Source organism: Artibeus jamaicensis, unplaced genomic scaffold (genome assembly GCF_021234435.1).
Source record: "Artibeus jamaicensis isolate MK-2021 breed Jamaican fruit bat unplaced genomic scaffold, CSHL_Jam_final contig_588, whole genome shotgun sequence".
Classification (NCBI taxonomy): Eukaryota; Metazoa; Chordata; class Mammalia; order Chiroptera; family Phyllostomidae; genus Artibeus; species Artibeus jamaicensis.
The window spans coordinates 3,070,713-3,093,472 of NW_026521895.1; the positions used below are offsets into that span (position 1 = coordinate 3,070,713).

Below are 22,760 nucleotides of genomic sequence, written 5' to 3' on the forward strand. Positions count from 1 at the left end.
AGGGGAAATGGTACTTTAGCTATAGTTTAAGAATATTTTTGACTTTTAAAATATTTGTTTCCTTTTTTATATTTTAGTTATCATGTATTTTTCTCATATTTCAAAATAAGTTACCCACTGAAAATGAACGTCTCATTTAATACATTTAAAGTTACAAATGTGCTAGTATACTTGAAATGTAGGAGTGCCTATAAAAGTTGGATTATAGTACATTTGTTTTTAAAAAGATTTTACTTTTAGAGATTGGGAAAGAGAGGGAGAGATATCAATGTGCAAGAGATAAATTGGTTGTCTCTCACACACCTTCTCCTGGGAACCTGGCTTGCCACCCTGGCATGTGCCCTGACTGGGAATTGAACCAGCGATCTTTCAGTTCACAGGCCAGCAGCGCTCAATCCACTGAGTGACACCGGCCAGGGCAATAGTACATGTTTTATTTTTTGTTTGTTTATTTGTTTATTTAAATATATTTTATTGATTATGCTATTACACTTGTCCTATTTTCCCCCTTCATTCCCCTCCACCCTGAATAGTACATGTTTTTAAAAAATCCTTTTTACTCCTTTGCCATTCACTCTATCATCATTATGTTTACTTATTAAAATAATCGATAGTAATAGATAAAGTATTTATTTCTGCTTCTTGCTGCTCTTTAAGCAAGAGTATTAGCTTCCCTAGTTCCCTTGATACCTCAAAACTTTGTCCTTTATAGAATTAAAGAAAAAGCATTTTTAAAAGGGCTCCTGATTAGAGCCAGGTTTTCCCTTAAGTTTACATTTTTAAGGAGAAGTTGGTTCTCTTGGCTGAGAATCTATGCCTTATGTATTGGGAGAGATCATGTTGTTAAACCCATTTTAGTTATACAGAAATCTTGTGTTATGTAAACTCATGTTTGCCACTCTTTATGCGGGGTCGGGGGCAGTTTACTGTCTTCCCATACTCCATTTACCAAGTTTTTTATTTAGTGTCAAAGCCGGTTATGGTTGGACTCAAAGATTAACTGAAGTACATATAGCATTCCAGCCAGTTAACACAGTTTTGAGGTCAACTGGTTGTAAACCATTGAGGTGGAATCAGTGTGTGATGAGAGAGAGGTTGCGCAGTTGGACAATGGGAAGGGAAGGTCTTAGTTTAGAGAAGATAGGCAAGGTGGGAGGATGGTACCTCTCTGCCTGAGGGGAAGTTCTTGGTAAGGTAATGATAATTATATTAATGGAATTCTGATCACTTTTCTTAGGAACCAACTTCACAAGCACGTTTAAGTAAATACAATGTCAATTATAAAACATTTTTGTTGAGCCAAAAGCATCTTGCGCTAGTTAATCTGGTAGTGTGAGTGGCTATGTATAATGCCTGGAACAATAGGCATTCAATAATTGAATGAAAGCAAAGCATTTCATCTTACTGCATGATTTAAAAAATATATATGGTTGGTCTTTGCATGAATTATTGAATGTAGAATTTTTACCATGCCCTATGGCAAGAGACACTTAGAAAAATAAAGGTAAGGCAGCTTAAACAGTCACTAGCAATTTTATTGCTTAGTAAAACTATAATATTTTTCCTACAGTCTATTCGAAATACGTGCTTAAAGCTAAATGCTTAAAGTATAAATTTACCAACTTAACATTTTTTAGCACACAGGCAACTTTTAAAGTACAAGTTGTATATGTCTATACACATAAAAATCAAGGATATAAATAGAAAAATACTAGGCAATCTTGCTATCTTGTTTAGTGTCATCTTTCCATTATAACTTACTATGAAAATACAAAAAAAAAAAAAAGCCTGATAGCTAATTCCCTTCCATTTCATCTGTAATTGGGACTTTTTAATACACTAAGTAACAACTATTACTGGTTTAAGGGAACATCTCCTTGGGTCAAGATAATTTATATTTTAACTAAAAGCTGTTTTCTGTTTAAGTTTTTCATTTTCCTTATGTATTTCATACAGAATGATAAAAAAGAATGTTGCTTTTGGTCTACGTATCACATTCTTTTATTGAGCTATGGAATTTGCAAATCAAAACATTTAATATGCTTTTCAGAGTAGAACTCTTTAAGGTTTTAACCCACAATATATCCCTTTTCCTGAGTTCCTAAGGGGCATGATTATGAAGCCTCGGCAGAGTCAACAATTAAGTCTAAATTGTAATTAGAATCTAGTAGCTTTAAATGAATGCTTATTTGCTTAAAACAGCTGTTGGCATCTTTAATATAATACTTTTGTATCTGATCCTAATATGCGCTATAGTGTTCAGTATTATGAAAATGTTCCCTTTTTCTTTCAGTTGTCAAAATGTCACCATTATTGCTGGGATTCTAAGAAATCTCTGCAGATGCCCCTGATGACATCGGAAACGATTGGTTCTAGTCCCGTGAACTCTCTCGTGAAGAAGGCATGTGACTCCTTTGGTTTAGAGGCCATATCTTTCAGGTCATCCAGAGGTGCCCATGCCACACCAACAGAGAAGATGGTGATACCTACAATGGAAATATAAGGAATAAAAACCAAGTTCCAATCTACATGTAAAATTATGTGTATATATTTTTTCATACATTAGGACATACTTTGCAGAGGAAACTGTCTGGTAATATCTGAAGAACTAAATCCTCAGTAGCCCATTGTTAGGTAGGTTTTAACAGTTTTTGTGGTAAAAATGGCTAAACAGTTTGGTCAAATCCAGAAGTTTTACTGTCAGTTAATTACACTGACTGACAGTAAAAAGACATGATCACTGACAAAATGATATAGTTCGATATCCATGATACAACAGCTAGAAATAAAATTTTCTTGAGAAACAATATCTAAAAAGATTATTTTTAGAGAAAGGGGAAAGACGAGAAACATCACTGTGTGGTTGCCTCTCCAGCACCCCCTGTTGGGGACCTGGCCTGCAACCCAGGCATGTGCCCTGACTGGGAACTGAACCAGCAACCCTTTCATTGTCAGGTCAGCATTCAATCTACTGAGCCACACCAGCCAGGGCTGATAAACAATATCTTTAAAAACAAAACAAAAACTCTACAGCAAACAAAGCTTTCCCTCAGATTGGTATGAGAAAGTACTGTGTGCTGTTAGCACTTCGGTTAACCATTACAGTGGAGTCAAGCCAGTAGTACAACAGCAAGGAAGAACGGGATACGTAAATGGTTAGGGGGTTCTAAAGTGGCATTGTCTGAGGGAATGGTGACTAGTACTCTGAATAATAACTTTCTCCTGTGTTAGTCTTTATTACATTGCAAGTTGAAAATTGTCAGTTTTTAATCCCAAAGCAAAAATCTGGTAAATAGAAATGGCCAAAGAGAAATGTCTGTGAGTTATTCCACCTGCATTCCCTTGAGCAACTAGAAGTACTTATTCCAAAGTACATTTTGGCCAGGGTGCTATTACATTAGTTTGATTCACGTCAATCCCAGTTGTAAAAGCAGTGGTTTAGTAGATTTTTAGTGTAGACTACCATCTATCTTCTAGATGAAATTTCCCATAACATTTTTGAGAATTTCTGAAATAGCTATCCCCCCTCCTGTCCAAGGTTTCACCCCCCTTCTAGTGGTTTACAGTGCTCAGAGTTATGAATGCTTAAGATACAAATGAAGCAGGTTTAGATGATGTAAAAGCTACTCGAAACAATTTATCACCACCAGCTCATACCTCTGGCAGAAGAAAAAAGTCAAGATTTTCCTCCCCTTTAGTTTTTCTCACATATTCTGCATTCAAGCCCAGATTGTTTAGCTCAGGCCTTGTATAAAATCATAGTTAAAAGAATACAAAAATGGTTGTAACCTAGCCTAGAAAGCCGACTCTGTGTGTCTGGCTTTTATTAACTTTTGTATTTAATTTTGATACCACCAAAGAATTTTCATGAAAATAGTATGGCCCAACCTCTTGAAGTTCAATTAAGGAAAGTACATTTGAATTGATCGAGTTCACTTCAGCCTGAATCCAGTTGTGTTAACCATAACTTAGTTCAGTAAGCTCCATTTTTAAGGGGTATGATAGCAAACAGGTCTCCAACATAGCTTAATTGCTGATGTGTAAAATAAGCCAGATGTACAAAAGTAAGACAATGGGTGTATCAATTCTTAAGAAAATGAGCCCATCAATATTTATAAAAGTGGGTAAGTGCATTGGCAGAGGTACTAATGTACAAAAAGAGCAAGGTTGTCATTAGCAATTAAATAGGGAGAAGGAAGTGCAGAAGAGTATAAAAAAGGGTAATCCCCCTCCACCACCGCCACTACCACCAAGTGAGCATTCTTGTTCTTTATTATTGGACTCCAGTTACTCAGTTTCATCCCAGGAAGGTACCCTCAGCTTCTTGTTAGCCTGTCTGACCTCAGCACACATCATGCTAATGTCTTCAGGAACCAGGGACCTTTGCCAAAAGTAATATTAAGGTTGGGGTAAGAGAAAAAAGGAAACCATTTCATACTCTTTTTAAATATCAGAGTATGTTTTCATTATTAAGGAAAAAAGGGAGTTTAGAGGGAATAGATTTAAAATCATTTGTGGCCCTATCACCTTAGAAAACTCATACCAGCCTGAAAACTACTTAAAAAAAAAGTTATCAAATAGTAGATTCATAGCAAATGAAGATCAACTGATTGGGAGCGGGGGTGGGTGTATTCCAAATCTGAGTCAAATTCGAGGACCTATACATTTCCACGACGCAGGACATGATTCTCGTGGTATTTCCCCAGTGAGAATGTGGTCACGAGTGTGGACTCAGCTAGACTGCCTGGGTCCGAATACTGGCCTCGCTGCTGTGTGTTTGGCAGTTTGTTTTTGTATCTGGAATGAGAGTAGAGCTGCCTTGACAAAAGTCAGTTAATGTTGAGCAAAGCCTTAAGAACATGACTGTATTTGCATATTCAATGAAATAAATCCGTAAGTCTGTATTTCCTTCTAAAAGTCACTGAACCCTGCCTCCGGCTCCCTCGCCAGACCAACAGCAGGGCCTTACCTGCATCGTGGGCGGCAGCAGCAGGGCCTCGCACGTCGTCATAGGACTGCCCATCTGTGACGATTACCAGGAAGTTTTTGTTGGGGCTGTCCCTCACGGGGCCAAACACGTTCCTCACTGTGAAGGCAATGGCATCGCCAGTAGCTGTGCCACCACTCATATAGCGGATGCTTCTGATAACCGCTAGGACGTTCTCTTTGGTGTTATAGTCCGTGAAGCTGAATTCTGTGCGCTGATCGTAGGTGAACTGGACAGCAGCTATCTTGGCACCAATGTCTGAGATTTCAAAAGTCTTGGCTATGTTGGAAACAAACTCCAGTATGAGGCGGAAATTACTGTCTCCAACACTGCTAGAGCCATCAATTAGGAAGGCAATGTTCACGGAGTTATAACAGGTCTTGCTGCACATCATTTGCTCGTGAGAGCAGAGCTTCTGGACCAGAGGCTTTACATACTTCGTGGTGCCAAACCAGTTGGGCATGTGGTAAGAGAAGAAGCCATTACTCCGACAGACGGCCTAATGGGGGGGGGGGGGGGGGGAGATACAAAAGATATCCAAAGGGATCAAAACTTATTTTTTTAGAAGTGAAAACATTAAATCTTGAATGTTCAAAGTCAATCCAGATATGGGCCAGTCGGCACTGTGCCTCGAGGTCCAAAATGGAATCACTACCATAACAGAAGACGCCCTTCACTTCCTTACCTTATCAACAAATGCAACATCCTGGACCATCCCCAGTTCTTCAGGGATGGGCTTGGCCACAGAAACTATAAATACGTTGACACCAAACTCTCTAGCCACAATGCCTGCTTCCTCAATGTCATCAGAAGGCCAGCCATCAATAAATACCACCACCACTTTGGGGATCCCTTTTCTCACTCCAGCATCCGCTGTGAAGAATTTCTGGGCTGTATGCTTCAAAGCTTTTCCTAGGTTTGAAAAAGAAGCAAAGTGGAACCTCCACTGCTCAAATGACATTTCTATTTCCCTGTACCAACTCAATGCCACCTCGTTTAAGAATTTAATGTATATAGAACCTGGTTCTATAATAGATGCACAAGGTAGGAAAGTCTAATGATCTGTCAGGCCTTTTTTTTTTTTTTGTCTTCAAAATCCACATTACCTACTCCATCACTTTCCCAAAGCCTCACATTTCCTTCCCTTACATCAATCATCCGCCAGAAACAAAACGCTCCCACTCCTGTACCTGTGCTCTCTGTCCCCCCCTGCTGGCTGACTAGTATCGCTAATGTCTCAGAACAAGCCCCCGCCTTTCTGAGGGTCCTTAGTGCTACTCTAGTTTCTTTTATATCACATCTACATTCATTAAGTAAGTCTGTTGATCTTTGCTTCTTTTTAGCATTCTAAACAGTTCTCTAAAGTGACATCTGCCCTAAATCACAATGCTTTATATATGTTTTTAAATGTGCAATTTCAATGAACCTTTTGGTATATTTTCCATTAAAGACTGAGTATCTCAGATGATTGAGTGCACATCTAGCCAAGATTCCAGTGACAGGAAGAAGAGTTTCCCATTTCCTTGTAAAACAGCACGACACTGTTTCACAACACTGACCATTCACAACCCTCTCCTACATTACATCCCAGGTGCCGAGTCCACTCACCTGTGTTGGAATTACCCCCTCGGAAACCTACTTCCTTTATGGCAAACAAAACATCTTTGGCTGATGTAAAATTTTTCAAGTAAAATTCTATTTTAGGATGTTCACTAAGTGGAAAAAAATGGGAAAAAATGTCAGAGAGAATTGGGAAAGGGAAACAAGCAATGTAATATACCTTTAAAAAATCTTTAACCTGGGCGATGTCTAGGTTAAGTTTCTTTCGTAATCCCACATTGCATCATCAACTAAGGCATTGCATTCTTACTATGGGATCTTTCAGAAATGTAACAAAAACAACTGCTACCTTGAGGATTTACTATATTCTGGTAATACACTGTATGTTATATATATTCTATCTCATTTCATTATAACTCTATAAGGTAGAAATTATTTCCCTATCATATAAATGAAGAAACAGGCTCAGAGCATTTGGGTAATTTTCCTGACACAACACAGTCACTTTAAATTCAGATTTGTTTGGCTGTGACGTCCATGCCCAAACTCTCTGGAGCACCTGAAGCCGGGCATGGCTCAGGGCCCTGGGCCAAACAGAAGCCAGCCTGGCAAGAGGCTGGGCCTGCTCCTCTGGGGACCCTGCAAGCGCTGCAGAGTTTGGGCCTGTGAACCCAGGTCTCTGGTCAGAGGAGGCCGCTTCAATGACGCTAAGGCCAATGTTTAACAAAAGAGAAAAGTTATAATGAAATGCATTATAAAGTATTATAATATTGAATTTTTCTGATAATAAGTGATATTGACATTTGTTCATCTTAAAATTATGTGTATGGTAAGGGGTTTGAGATTTTCCATATTTAATAGTAAAAGTAGTACAGCTCACTTTTCTACTTTGTTCATTAGAGACCATGGCGGGTAAAAAACAGCTAAAGTACAATTTGTTAAGTTATCAGAGGAGTCAGTATTTCATAAATGCAAAACTTTTAAGATCTTAATATTATCAATGGCCATGAAGTCAAGATTTCTGAGGGACAAGCATAGGCCTGACTGTATTTCTGCATACCTGATGGTATGATTTCTGTATAACTCATGGAATGTTGGGTCACAAAATCAGATTTCATGGGTTGATAACCTTCTCACTTTTATGGCTACTTTTCAGCTATCCAAATTATGATTTATGATTTTAATTTTATGGTCAATTTTCAACTATCCCAATTAGTCTTATTGTTACCTCCTTAATGATATATTGTTGTTCTGCTTAAGTAGAAACTCCTGATATAATTGTTTTTAAAATAGAGAAACTATAAACCAGGAAGTTTATAGAAAAGCTACTCTTTGTATGAGTCTACAGGTTAGTGTAGTTTTCATCTTAAAGAGGAATTCAGTAAAAATAGCAAAGGAAAAATAGAAGAAAAGTACCATGGGGAATTTGCCTTATGGATATTAAAATGTACAATAAACCTACAATAACCAAAGCATTGTAGAACAAATATAAGAAGTAGCAAACAGATTAGCCTTGGCTGGTGTGGCTCAGTGGATTGAGTGCCAGTCTGTGAACCATAAGGTCACCGGTTTGATTCCCAGTCAGGGCACATGCCTGGGTTGTGAGCCAGGTCCCCAGTGTGGGGTGCACAAGAGGCAACCATGCCAATGCCACGTGCCAATGCCACGTGTCAATGCCATGTCATTGCCACAGCATTGACATTTCTCTCCTCTTTCTCCCTCCCTTCCCTTTCTCTAAAAATAAATAAATAAAATCTTAAAAACAAAACAAAAAAAGAAGTAGCAAATAGACTAAAGAAACAGATTTGCCTAAACTTGTACGTAAAATTGATATCATAAATCAGTGGAATCAGAACCTCATTTTTTTAAGGTGTGGAACAAATTGTTAAATCATGTAGAAAAGAACAAAGTTAAATTTGCACTCCAAAAAAAACCTGTCCAAATTAAGCACCGATTTTAATATAAGAACAAATTAAATATAAGTTACTATTTGTAAGAGTACTGGTGACACCCTTACACACTGCTGATAGTAGTTTAAACTGGATCAACTTTCTAGAAAGCAACTTAACTATTTATTTCAGGATCCTTAAAAATATCAGAACCCTCTGACCCGCCCCCACTCCCCAGGATCCAGCCGAGTCAGAGGTGAGGCGCAGACACCACACAGATGTGCACTGCCGTGTGCAGTGCGACCGTGAGGCAGCAACAGAATGGCCGAATAGTCATGCGAAGTAACATGAAATGTTATTTTTTGAAGAATATTTGTGATACAGTAAAATGTTCAAAACATACCCAGGGATGAAAGAAAAAACAGGATATAAAACTTTTTTTTAAACAGTCTGAGCTTTTAAAATCAAGAAATACCCTCTTGTCCTGGCCAATGTGGCTCAGTTGGTTGGAGCATCCTCCCAGAAACTAAAAGGTCGCTGGTCCGATTCTTGGTCAGGGCACATGCCTAGTTTGCAAGTTCAGTCCCTGGTCCGTGGCGTGTACGAGAAGCAACCAATCAATGTTTCCCTCTCACACCAATGTTTCTCTTCCTCCCTTTCCCCTCTTTCTAAAATCAATACACATGTCCTCGGGTGAGATTTAAAAAAAAAAACTATTAAGAAATACCCTCCCATCTACAATCAAATATTTTCTTAACATACTGAAAAGAAATAACAGATTCTACAGTGGTTATCTCTGGAGGTTATGTTTGGGAATTTTTTCTTTGTGCTTTATGTTTTTCAAGCTTTTTATAATATACATCAATAAATGTTATTTTTTAATGAATAAAACAAAAAGGTGAAGCTTCAGATCTCCAATCAAGGGAACATGGAAACAGCTAAAAAAGAGTAACAGAATGCAGGGAAGAACAGACATATCACTGTCTATTCTTCCTTTAATGAAGAGAAACTAGAAATTAAACAGAGTAGGTGTGCAGAGGTAATTGCATGAGTAACAAGACCCTTCACTCTACCTTCTGGTCCTCAAATAGCATATAATTATCTAAATCCTTTTATCCCGGAAAGGAAGCACTTAGACCTACCCAGTCTACTCAGACAGTCTTAGATCCTGACTTTACAGTTTGGGAATCCACAACTCAATAGGTTTATATGGAACTGAAACGAATGCACCTACTAAAAGGACTGACCATTTGTCATCATTCAAGTCTCCTCCGATTATAACAAGGTCGGTACCTGGCTTGAACAAGGCCCACATGTGGTCCTTCTGTTCCAATTCCCAGCATCAGAGCCACTTTCCCAACAAAATTCTTCTGCAGATTAAATCGGCGCTGCCCGATATTAAAACTTCCATCAATCAGAAACGCAATGTCTGCTTTACAGTCTGTGAAAAAGAAGTCTTTCTGTCAGCAGTTTCAAGAGGTGGGAGGGAGGAAGATTATCTTCCCAAATGGGTAAGTGGACTCCTACCTTTATTGCCAGCTTTCTTGTCGGGTGTTTTCTTTAGCCGTTTGCCTAAAACAAAGGAAGCATTTGGCATTAGCAAAAGGAAGCAGTTCCATAGGAAGAAGCCCACAAGGAGTGTCATTCTTAAAAAGACTCCTAACGACTGTCTGGACTGGGGAAGCAGTGGCCAACAGAGAAACAGGTCAGGAAGGCAGAAGGCCTGCACAGCTCCCTGCCTCCCGTCTAGGACCTCCCAGTGCTGTGTCAGCCGGCCAACCACAGCTCCACATTTCCTACCTGCTGGCGGACGTGCCGTGGACACTGCTTGTCCTGTGGCTTCCTGGGTAGCACTTTTGCCTTCTGTTAAAATAGAGAGGAGGCTGTTTTCCCTCTTCATTTTTTATCATCAAAGCATAATGACTCTAATTTAGGGTTCTATAGGATGATAAATATAATGGAGTGATGGTAATTGCAGTAATAACGGCTGCATTCTGGTTTCAAAGAACCAAAATGGATTCTTATCCGTTAGGTCGTATTTTAAAAGGATCACCAAAAATGAGTTCACATTCATCCACTCATTTTTTGGTGTAATGTTACTTGGTAAATGTCAGGGCATTCTGATTACAGGCCATTCACATCTCCATCGCCATCTTCTGAGTGGGCCCTTGACCCTTTGGGTCCCCTGACTCTAACCTATAGTTGACCCCTTCAGTCTTGATCACAGGTCTTTCCACTGAAGTCAAAGCAGTTGGGCTGAGAAAAGTGAAAACTTTTTTTCCGGTAGGGGGGCAACGTTTACACAAAAGAAAGAACAATGTAATTGCACCTACTTGTCACTGTGAAAGAAGCAGACCATCTGGAAAGCGACTGAGACTGGATGCCATTGGCAACTACTGAGGAATAGTTTTCTCGACCCGGGAGGCTGTAGATTCTCACAGGTCCCCCGGAGCTGCTGATTACTCCCCTGCAACACAAGAATACCAGCCGGGAGTCTATGCGCACTTTTCAGGGGCATCTGATGGACTTGTGCCATGCTGCATCTATTGCTTTGATTATGAGAAAATAGTTCAGCAGGAAAGCCGTCTAAAGATGCTGCCAGCCTTTTAATAAACTTGCTTACACAGGTACAAAATCTGCCTGGGAAAGTGTTTTTGTGCTGTCAAGCTTAAGTGTAATAAGAATACACTTGTAAGATGTCCCCTCATCTGTAAAATGGAGTAAAATTGCACCTATAATTTTATTGGACAGTGGTAGAGTTGTTATGGAAGTTAAAACCATGGCTGGCACATAGAAAAACTCAGCGGTATATTACATGATTAGCAGTGTTTTAGAATCATAGAAATCTAGCTATCAAGAAATAATGCAATTTGCCTTTGGTCAGAAAGCTTCCCTGTGCAGCTAGTGTTGAAGGACATTCAGGAAAACCTTAAAAATGTATCTATATTCTATGGCACCAAGAGAAAGAAAAGATGGCTAGGGAGGGAAGGAAAATCACACCTGCATTTCTCTCCCCTAGGTGTGTCGGGGCTTACCTGTGGACAGCGGCGCCACATATGCTCGACACAGAAGCATATACTATGTTCCCAAACACGGAGAATTCCTCAAGAGGGCAGCCCCCGGGGCAGAGGACATCTACTTTCTCTTTCCTGATGTCCAGGCCTCTGGTAGAGCACGTGATAGCAATGGGAACTGAAGAGTAAGGAGGGAATGTAATAACCATTCTAGGACCTTTGGGCCAGTGTTGGCAGGGGAACTAGGAGCTGAGATTGATGTTTTACCTCCCTGATTTTGACGTTTCTTGTTAGGAAAATGGACTTCTGTACTGTCCCACACCATTCCAGATTTTAGCAAGCCAGAAGTTAGTTTTCGAATTTAATTTAGCCCTCAGCCACTATAAAGTCTACCTGGGGCATTTTCTCAGTCCTTATCAGTTTGAAAATACATAATTGGAACTATATCAGAACTATAAAATAAGAACCACCGGCTGTTTATTAATTCGTTCTAGTAACATAAAAATCTCACTTCTGAGGACAACTGTGTAGGTAGTTTTTTGAGGTAATGGAACTGCATCTGGGTGGAGCCCGAGAGGAACACTCTCACAGACACACGCCCCGACCTCTCTAGTCATCCTGTGCTTCAGAGGACCATTTATTCCAGCACCTTTAAGATACATCAATCTAAGCAAACAGTAAAAAGATGCTTCTTTTGCCCTGGCTGGTGTAGCTCAGTGGGTTGAGCACGGGCCTGTGAACCAGGAATCACAGTTCAATTCCCAGTCAGGGCACATGCCTGGGTTGCAGGCCAGTTCCCAGCAGGGGACTCACAGGAGGCAACCATACATTGATGTTTCTCTCCCTCTCTCCTTCCCTTCCCCTCTAAAGATAAATAAATAAAGTCTAAAAAAAGATGCTTCTCTTTACTGAATGTCATTTAGCTCAATCACTCACTTCACAGATGAAGAAATGAAAGCCATGGGGACAATTTGCCCAAGGTCACACGGCACGAGGAACATTCTGCAACTCATGCAGGACAGGAAACAGGGAAGTTAGTCCCTTCGGAAGGAGCGTTATTATCTGAATGGAACCTGTTTACTTCTGTTCCAGATCTGGCCAGAGAGCCGTAGAAAGCACTGTTAATACTCTCAACTTTTACATGGTCAACCTGACTAACAAAGAACCAGAGGTTTTCCTACAGAAGATGTTAGGTACAAGCCCTTGGCAAGGTGCAACAGATCCATAATAGAACACATTGATTCATCAATTTACTGTAAATATTCAATTCAGAATAATGTCATTAAAGACTATTTTCTAAACACAGGGAACTGTGGCTATCCAAACCTTTTGAAACAGATGTTAATTTTATTTAAAAAAAAAACAAAAAAAACACGTTTTTCCAAGAGTAAAACTGTCAGGTCATATTGCCCAGTTGAGTGGCCTGCTTCCAACAAAGACCCTCCTCTAGAGCCCTCTGCTCTGGGCTGCACCCTGCCCTGCAAGAGCCCCTGGAAGGGAAGGCAGGAAGCCAGGGACAATGCCAATCCCTTAGCTATGAAACACTCCAGGTTGCTGGGGAAATAAAAATCCTTATCAAACACAGCAGCTTCACACCTGTTATCAAACAGCCTCAACTCTTCCTCCCATTTCTCATGGCATCAGACAGGTTACCTCTATCTGTGAACACTGGCTTTAGTGAAAGTGTTGGGGGAGGGGGCGCAGCTGGGGTGCTGAATACAACCGGGCGCAATTCTTACCTTCATTTCTCCTTTCAAGGAAAACAAAGCATAGATTTTGGAAAAGAGTTTGCCTTATATGTTGTAGAAAACACGCTGAACCACACACCACCCATGCTCGGATTTCTACACGTAGAACAAACTCTAAAAAGACTCAGATACTGCCTTTTACAGGGAACACTCCTAGAGGCGGTTCAGGGGTGAGACGAGGTGGGACACCGACGTGAGCCCCGTTGTTTCTGTCAGCGCCGAGAGCCTGCAGTCGAGTCCGGCAGGCCTCCCCTGGCTCCAGACGGTTGCGGACACCGGGGCCGTTCGTCCCCCACCTTCTGGGGGCTCAACGAACAGCCCCCGCCTCGACCTTCCGCTGGGGCGGCCCCGCCGGTCCGAAGCCCTCGGGCTGTGAGTGTGGCCCGGGAGCAGGGGAGGTTCCTTCTCCGCGCCTTGGAAGGACCATCACCTTCGGACCCGAGGGGCCCCCTCGCGTGGGAGGACGGGGTACGCTGGAGTCCACGGGCTGTGGGCACGCGTGGGGGGCGCGCCGCGGCCGCTCCGACCTGCGCGCGCTGCAGCCCCGCCCGTGCGCCGCGGTCCGGGCGCCACCTGGGCGCGCTCACCTGCGGGCCGCCGCCCCTCCCGCCGCCCGGCCGAGCCACGCTGCCCCGACCGGACACCGCCACTCACCGGGCCCCTCGCTGCCCACCGGCTCCGGCAGCTGCAGCAGCAGGCTCACCCCTGCGATCAGAGGACAAGCGTGAGGGCCGGCTCCAGCCTCCCCCCGGCCCGGGAGACGGAAAGGGGGCGGCGAGGGGCGCGGACCCACCGAGGCAGAGAACCGGGCTCCAAGCTGCTGCCATGGTAGTGACGGGGCTGCGTGCACCTGGGGAAACAGAATACGAAGGGGGGGCTCCTGCGACCAGGCACCGCTCGGAAACCCAGGCGCGACCGCGGAGACCGCAGGGCCTCGGCCCCGCAGCTGCCAACGCCCCCGCCCCGGTCCCTGTCTGGAGGCGACGCTCCGGCTGCAAATCGAGCCCGACCCGGGGTCGCCGTGCAGCCGCGGCCCGAGTGGAAGGTGAATTGTGCCGACGAGCGGACGAGCTGGGAACGACGGACGAGACGCGCGCTCCGGCTCAGCCGCCCGCACGCCCGCGCCGGACGCCCCGGGCTCCGCACCTGACTCGATCCGCCTCGCCGCGCCCAAGTGCGGAGAGCGCGGCTCCCGCGGCCGCTATAAAGGCGGGGCCGTGCGCATGAGCACTGTGCGGGGGGCGCGCGGGGGCACGCGGGGCGGGGGCCGGGGGCCGGTCCCCGGGGCCGGACGGCGCCGTCCAGCTCCACCCTCCCCCCCCTCCCCGCCCGGAGGTGAGGTCCGCGCCCGGGCGCCTCCCCCTGCGGCGCGGGGCTCGGCCACCTGGACGCCGCGCGGGTCCCCGGGGGCGGGGCGCGTGGTCCCGAGTCAGAGTCCGGAGGACGCGGGAGCCGCGTAGGAGGTGCGGGGACGCGTGCGGGGCGGCGACGGGGACCCGCGCTCGGGCTGGGGAGGCAGCCCGACGTGTGGCCGCTGCGGAGCCCGCCTCCCTCCGGAGCGACGGTCCCCGCGCTCAGGCCCGGACGGGGGGCTGGCAGCCCGGACCCGGGCCCCGAAGGGGGCGCAGAGCCTGCAGGTCCCCGCGGCCTCAGAACAAAACTTCCGAACTTCGTGCTCCGGGGGAAACGAGTTCCTACTTCTAAACTAAAACCAACCTGGGTTTGACAAACGCGTGCCCTGGACGCGTTAGAAACCCTGACAACTGATTAGTTCTGCTTCGGACCCTAGGGATCCAGCCTCCCGACTCGTCCCGCCGGAGTCGCAGGTCCCTCTGCGGCCGCCTTTACTGTCACCGGGAAGGCCAAGCTTGTGAGAGGCCCCGACCCTCCTCGCAGTTGCCTGTTGTTCCTTTCTACCTCGGGACGGATTTATGCCGGCTTGCCTTGCCAAAATCCCAGACCTGGGAGTCTGTTGTCATTGCACAGAATCTCAGAATCTGTAAGTATTTATTATCTGCTAGGAGAGTGATTCGCCACCAGGGAACACTGACATTTTTTCTCTTCACTCACATCGGTGGCGTTTGAACTCTCAGACCACCGGCCAGTTTGTCCCTTGGTATTGAGGTCGCAAACCAGAGCTGTGATAATGTTTATTATCGAAGGTGAGCTTTGCGTGAGCCTTAGCGGTCCCCAAAGCCTCCGACGGGCTTCATCTGCGCAGTGCGCTGAGCATGCAGACCCTGAGCGCCGTCTTGGGGCATTTGGATTCCGGAGGACTTGGGTGTGGCTTGGGAGTTTCGGTAATTCAGAGGTGTAGTCCAGGTTGGAGAATTACACCCTACCAAACAGGGTAATAACATTTCCCCCCACTGAGTGAGGTAGAGTGAGGTAGAAACAGCACTCTCTCTGGGAATACTGTCCTCATTCATGACACTAATTATGTCTTGGAGTCACCTGCTCTGTTGAATTCTTCATGGCGTTCCGAACGGACCAGTCCTGCAAACCCTTCATCCCCAACCACTTGCTGCATTTAACACCAAGAAATCTACATATTTTACAGATTGCAGGGGGTCTCATAGCTTCCGTTTCCTTCTTCCCTCCAATCTCAGAGTCACAGGTTTTGGCAGAATTAGCGCAGATCAGTGTATCCTATCTTCTTGGTCACAAGGATGGATATGAACCTAATTCTGGCATGTGGATTAAAGTGTTTTTTGGACACTTCTTGGAAAGGTTCTCTCTGTGTGTGTCTCTCTCTCTTTCCCTCCCTGATAACTTTTTATGGGTGAAAATTGGAGAAAGTACTTTCAAGGGGAGTGTAAGTGACAGAAAAGCGACCTCCCTGTCTGTTTTGGAACCACCTCCACACCCGGGAGAGGAGGCATGAGAATGCTCCTCACCCAGTTTTATTTAATCCAAAGAATAACCAATGATTTATATGTCAAAAAAAATCTATCTATTTCAGGGGTGCAACTCCATGATTTTCAGTTAGTTTGCAGAGCTGTACGACCAGTACCACCATTCAGATTCAGGACATTTCCATCACCACTGAAAGGACCCCCTGTGCCCACCGGCAGTCAGCCGCTTTCCCCACACTCAGCCCTCGGCAACACTCATCTCCTTCCGGTCTCTAAGGATTGCCTTTTGTGGCCATTTCATATAGATGGAATGATACAAAAATGTGGCTTGTTTCTGGGGTTCATCCATGTCATAGCATGCACGAGTACTTCCTTTTCGTTGCTGAATAGTGTTCCCACGCATTTTGAATTAGAAAGCAAACATATCACCACCACTTGGAAGCCAGAGATTGAAGTGGTCTCACAACCACCTTCTTCTGGAATCAGTACTTGCAGCAGGCCACCAGGGGGGACTGACCTCACTCCCTTTACAACCTGAATGTCTTCTGCAGACAAAGAGACTAAATGACATTTGTGGGCTGGGATGGGGGAGTTGATTCTTATTTTCATGGCAGCTTTAACGATTTAGTGCCTTTCATGGTAGAGTGACCCTTTTCTTAGAGACCCACTAGTAATGTAGCCACCATGCCCGATGTTTTCCTGGGGAGATATATCAAGTCTTCAGGACAATTAAAACTGTCTTTTTCATTATTTAGTGAGATAGCAAGGTGGGATAAATGCCTTCAGTGAGGCCACAGGACAAACTGTCATGATGCTGCCACCCCACAGCTCAGCAGGCAGGCAGGTGCCCCGGTGGCTGCAGGGGTGTGTGCGTCCAGAACTCTCGACCCTGTCGTCCCCTGTGATGTAATTGCACTGAGCCACTTGGCAGAGTCAAAACTATGCAGCTATTTCCATGACTGACCTGGAGTCTGTGACTGCTAAAAAAATACAGGAAATACCTCATTGAGTTTTGGGGTTATTTACCCAAAGATACATTTTAATTGTTTTGTTTTGAAACATTTAAGAGAAGTCAGTCTTTATTTATTTTTCTGTTTGGACAGGCCAGCCAAGGAGGGTGGAGAGTGGAGGATGAGATTTCTCACTCCACTTAACTTACACCGGGAGCTCACCGTAAGTGTGCTGAGGAACAACGTACATGAACTGAAGAGGGAATTTTGCTTCTGCTCTGGAAATGTCTGAAGAGAGAAAAACTTAGAGAAATCTGGGTATGTTTGACTTAAAAGACAAATTGTGAAAATTAGTTTTGTATTCAATTGGGTGACATTTCAAGATATTGTGCTCCTGGGATGCCTGGTTAGTATATCCTGTTTTAGTTCAGAGTTGTTGATATTCAGCATTTAGATTGACTCCCCATAGAGCAGTGGACTCCACTGGGCCACACAGTGGAAGGAGGAGGAGGAGGAGCTTTAAAGCATGCCGGATGAAGCCCGGGCCCCGCCCCCAGAGAGTCGCGTGTCATTGGCCTGGACGGAGGCAAGGCCTTGGAGCAATTCGAAGCTCTGCAGGGCGTTCTCACACACCGCTCAGGCTGCATAACACTGACTCGGTGTTAGAGGGTGAGCTAGTAGTTGTAATTGTTCATTCTTCTTTCATTATCTTACTATTAAAATTTCGCTTTAAATGTGCTGCTGTGTTCTCCTGATTTTCTTTTAAATGGAAGCATTTTCTGACCTGCTGATTTTTAAAAAAACAATCCTCAACAGAAAGGTCGAAAACTCAATTTCAAAAATAATTTTCCTTGAGTGCGCCATCTGGTCACATTTCTAACTTCGTGCACAATGAGCTGGCACTGGCAGGGGAGTGAGCTGCCTCCACAACTGATCGCCTCCGCGGCATCTTCGGCCTCAGCGCTGCCGACAGCCCTAAGAGAGTTTCTCAAGAATAGCAGGGTTTAGCTGGTGGGATTCGGCTCATTACCTACACAGATCAGCTCTTAGTTCAGGGGTCCCCTCTCTGTTCTCTTTTGACCTGAGTACGAATCAGCGTTATGCTGAAAATTTTCAGATTTGTTGGTCTTTTATTTTATTTTTTTAAAGGATTATCAGTTCTGCCCCACCTCCTACCATTTAAACTCCCCTGTAAGCTGTTACTTAGCTGACACCATACACAGTCACTGGGTTTTATTTCAGTTAAGATGACCTGAAGGTGGATTTGTTCTCTTAGAAAGTGTATATTTACTATGCAGTATTCCATAAGTTTCCACAATTGGTTACAGAGCATCATCAGTTCAGAAACTCCTGTCACTCAAGTTATCTGACCCACAGTGAGGCTGAGTGCAGGTCTAGTTTCCCTGAGTCCTTTTCGTTGTTCCTGTCTAATACTAAACAAGTGTGTCCAGCTGGCCTTTCAGTGTTTGCTGACCCCTGGCTACTGTGCGGAGGTTCACAGTCTCTGGAAGTGAAAATGAAAAAGTTGATCCACACATAGCCCTGGGACCACCAGCAATTGTTTTCTTTCTGTGGGCTTCGGTTCCGTTTCCTAAGAAGAAAAGGGACCTTCCCCTGTCCACCTTCTCTGCCTGTGCAAATGCTCCCAGGCTTCGAGGGACCTGCTGTTCTCCGGGGTTTGGGAATGCTGGCTGTGCCAGCTGCGTCCCAGCTGTCCCTGGACCCATCCTCCCTGTCCTCCTCTCATTGCTAAACTGTGGCCTGGCTCACGCTTGCCCCTCATATAACAAGAAGCAGTGGAGGTCATTTTGCCACTGGAATGCCCCTGGGACTTCTCTCCTAAACAAGGAACCTGAATTAGTTCTACAGGGCCAGCACATACCCCATGTCAGCTCCAAGGTCAAGAATCTTGCTGCCTTTGTTCAGAGCTCTACCCCAGTCCCCAGTGAAGTGCTTAGCCCATAACAGGTACTCAAGAAATATTTGCTGAATGAATCTATCAGTCCTATTCGGTCTTGTCATTTGCTAACTTGTATTGACTTTTAAAACGTTTTTATTTTAGAACAGATTTAGGTTTACAGAAAAATTGGTAGATACAATAGTAGAGTCCTCACATACTCTGCACCCAGTTCCCCTATTAACAGCCTACATTAGCATGGAACAGTGGTCACAGGAGTAAACACACACTGAAACACTATTATTCACCAAAGTACGTGTTCAGATTCCCTTGGTTTTTACTGATGTCCTTTTTTTGTTTCAGGATCCTGCACAAGAGACTACATTGCATTTAGTCAGCGTGTCTCCCTAGACTCCTCTCGGTGGCCACACTTCCCCAGATTTCCCTAACTTTGAAGTGCTGATCAGGTATTTTGTACAATGATCCTTAATTGGGATTTATCTGATGTTTTTTTCATCATTAGATTGGGGTTGTGGGTTTTGGGAAAGAGGATCACAGAAGCCGAGTAACATACTCATCACATCGAATACTATAAACATGACATTGATCACCTGTCTGAGGTTCCTCTCCTGTAAAGTAACTCTTTGTCCACCTCCCCACCCCCCTTTCTGCACTGCCCTCTTCAGAAGGACAAAGCTTTGCACAGCCCACGCTTAAGGAAAGGGAGGTTGTGTTCAACCTCCTTGAGGCCAGAGTGGCTACGTAAATTATCGTGAATTCTTCTGCAACAGGTATTTGTCACTTTACCCCTATGTATTTATTAACTGTTCCCTTTTTTTTAATGTGGCAATTCTTCTCCAAAAGGCTGTAAGCTTCTTGAAGGCAGAGACTGTTCTGCAGGCTCCTTTGTATTCCCGGTGACTCACACGATGCTTTGGAGTCCAGAGCAGGAGCTCAGTCACCGCTATAAAGGGTGGTCCACGGCTCTCAGTCCTGGGAGTTTTCTGCTGATGGCTTTTATCCTTCTTACTCACTTCAAGATTTGGGCCAGGAGGTTGCCCATTTGGCTCTTAGCGAAGGTGTAATCAAAATGCTAATGATGATAGTGATGCCAACTCTGTGTTAAGCTCTTTATATATGTTCTCATAGAATTTTTGTAGCATACCGGCAGGGTGGACATCATCATAATTTTATAAATGGAAACATGATGCCAACATTGATTAAAAGACGTGTTGACCTTGGTCCCAAGCCATTCAGCAAGAGAGCAGAGCCAGGATTCAAATCCAGGTTTGTAATGCCCATGCACTTAACCACCAGGTTATACTGCATTGTCTCTCATAGAAGCCCAATCCCAGAAAGCGATGGAAATGACTGGTGAGGTCTTCTGGGCATGTGCAGACCTTGCTCTCTACCACAAAATGGGTACATCCTCAAGAGAAATGTAATTCATAGGTTAACATAACAAGATAATTGGAAAATATTAGTATGTATTCCAAACAAATATAGCAGGTTCTGCTCTTAGTCTTAAAATTCAGGCCAAACAATACTTTCTAAACTATATTTATATGGAGCAAAAAGCCTGATATGGTTCAGTTAGTTTGTGAGATAGGGGGACACGAGTGCTGATTCCAGGCCTGTTGCCCCAGGGGCCCGCTCTAGCGGTGATTTCTATGATATACATGCAGTGGGGCTATTTATTTTCTTCTTCCCCAGGAGATGGGGTTGATTTGTGCTGCGGTGGTCAGTCAATAGGTACAATAGTGGTTATTTGAAGTCAGTGATTTTGTGAGTTGGTTCAGCCATTAGGATCTGAAATAACATGTCTCGTACATGGTTCTGGGGCATATATTGGCAGCGTTGCTAAAATGTGAAGCTCATGTAACATTTTCTTTTGGAACAAAAACTATAACCTGAATACAAAGTATTTCCAAATAGTTATGTATAGCAAAGGCCAATCCCTTTATTACACATTAATTTTAAAAAGTTGGGGGCTATGCACCACAATGTTCATAGCAGCACAATTTACAATAGCCAAGAGTTGGAAGCAACCTAGGTGCCCATCAGTAAATGAATGGATCAAAAAATTGTGGTACATTTACACAATGGAATTCTATGCAGCAGAGAGAAAGAAGGAGCTACTACCCTTTGCAACAACGTGGATGGAACTGGAAAGCATTATGCTGAGTGAAATAGGCCAGGCATTGAAGGACAGATACCATATGATCTCACCTTTAACAGGAAGCTAAATAACAAAATAAACAAGCAAATAGAATAAAAACAAAGACACTAAAATAGAGAACAAGTGGGCAGCGACCAGAGGGGAGAGGGAAGGGAATTTAAGGGGAAAAATGGGGAGGGATTTGGAGGAACAAGTATGAAAGACACAGGGATGAGGACTGTGGAGGGGGGGGAGGGGAGGGAGGGGGGGAGACGGGGCGGGGGGGGGGGGCTGGGATGGGAGAAATAGACAAAAAACTGTACTTGAAAAATAACTAAATAAAATTTAAAAAAAAAAGAACCTTAAAAAAAAAAAGTTGGGGGCCATGAGAAACAGCTCTTTGATACACAGTATAGATGAACTGAATTACTTAGTAAGGCTTAATTCCACCCCTCATTTTTCAGCTTTACTGTTCTTTTGAAATAGTATTTTCATATTACAGAATAATTTTTGAAGACACTTTCACATTTTGTCAAATCTAAGCTGCAGTAAAATAGGACACATTATTAGTAATACAATTTTGTTGAAACTTTTTATAAGAATTTATTTGAGCCAAAAACTGAGGACACTTGCTGGCAAGCAAGATCTCAAATGTTCCAACTAATATAATTTAAAAAAAGAAAAATTGCTTCAGGGTAAATTATGCTCATTATAAGATGAATGTTAAATTTTCAGAGATTTAAAATGTGGATAAAATGTGCATCAGTGACATATGTTATTACTAATTCCAAAGAATATATTTTATAATAAATGACTGTATAAAACATTTAAACCTTGTAAAAGGAAAGGGGCAACACATTAAAAAAAAAGAGTGGTAATTACATTTGCTTTGAGTTTCCTGGAAAATTGGACAAAAAAGAAAACTCCTTATACTACTTACTGAAAGATTACAAAGATTTATTCCCTTTTGGAGAAAAACTTTTATTTCTGGAATTGAGTTGTAAAAAGAATTGCTGATTTGAAAGTATATAAAGAACTCTATGGGGAAGGATTTACAGGAACTAGTATAAAGGACACATGGACAACAACTAAGGGGGGTGGAAATGGAGGGAGGTGGGAGGCAGGGGGTGGGGGTGGGCCGGGATGGGAGTAAAAGACAGAATACTGTAGTTGAAAAATAATTAAATCTGAAATATAAAAAAAAAGAACTCTAAGCAATGTTATGAACATTGTCTTCAACATTAAAACTTTTTTTATCCTTACCTGAGGACATTTTTTGTTGCTTTTAGAGAGATAGAAATGGGAGAGAGGAAGGAAGAGAGAGGAGCATGGATGTGAGACAGAAGCACTGATTGGTTGCCTTCCATATGCTCCCCAACCAATGATCTAACCTACAACCATGTGCCCTGAACAAACCCATCACCTTTCAGTCCATGGGATGATGCTGCAGCCAACTGAGCCACACCAGCCAGGGCCGTCTTCCACATTTTTAAAGAAGACATAGAAACACATTCTCTTTTTTTTGACATGTATACAATATTTTTAAATAACATTTAAAAGTCAAAACAACATATATTCTTTTATAGTTCAGAACATAGGAGAGAAATCAGTTTCTACAGAGGATAAAATAAAGCCTTCTAAAGAAAATTAGAGTACAGCATTTGTTTTGAACAAAAGTATAATTCATGGAAAATTATTTGAT

The 22,760-nt window shown here is 43.4% G+C and overlaps 1 protein-coding gene across 3 annotated transcripts; it reads right to left on the bottom strand.

Annotated features, from left to right (window-relative positions):
* Positions 1 to 469: 469 nt before the first annotated feature.
* On the bottom strand, positions 470 to 15,004 carry COCH (cochlin). Of its 3 annotated transcripts, none has more exons than XM_053670490.1 (12): positions 14,915 to 15,004; positions 13,992 to 14,048; positions 13,853 to 13,903; positions 11,472 to 11,628; positions 10,770 to 10,903; positions 10,237 to 10,299; positions 9,964 to 10,008; positions 9,730 to 9,877; positions 6,596 to 6,699; positions 5,673 to 5,899; positions 4,970 to 5,486; positions 470 to 2,486 (listed from the first exon to the last, which is right to left on the bottom strand). In XM_053670490.1, the coding sequence occupies exons 2-12, from the start codon at positions 14,023 to 14,025 to the stop codon at positions 2,311 to 2,313; spliced, it is 1,656 nt and encodes a 551-aa protein (XP_053526465.1). In that variant the 5' UTR covers positions 14,026 to 14,048; positions 14,915 to 15,004; the 3' UTR covers positions 470 to 2,310. The 3 variants fall into 3 exon arrangements, with proteins under 3 accessions (XP_053526465.1, XP_053526466.1, XP_037017527.2); XM_053670491.1 differs by lacking the exon at positions 14,915 to 15,004 and adding an exon at positions 14,583 to 14,631; XM_037161632.2 differs by lacking the exon at positions 14,915 to 15,004 and adding an exon at positions 14,345 to 14,417.
* Positions 15,005 to 22,760: the final 7,756 nt, after the last annotated feature.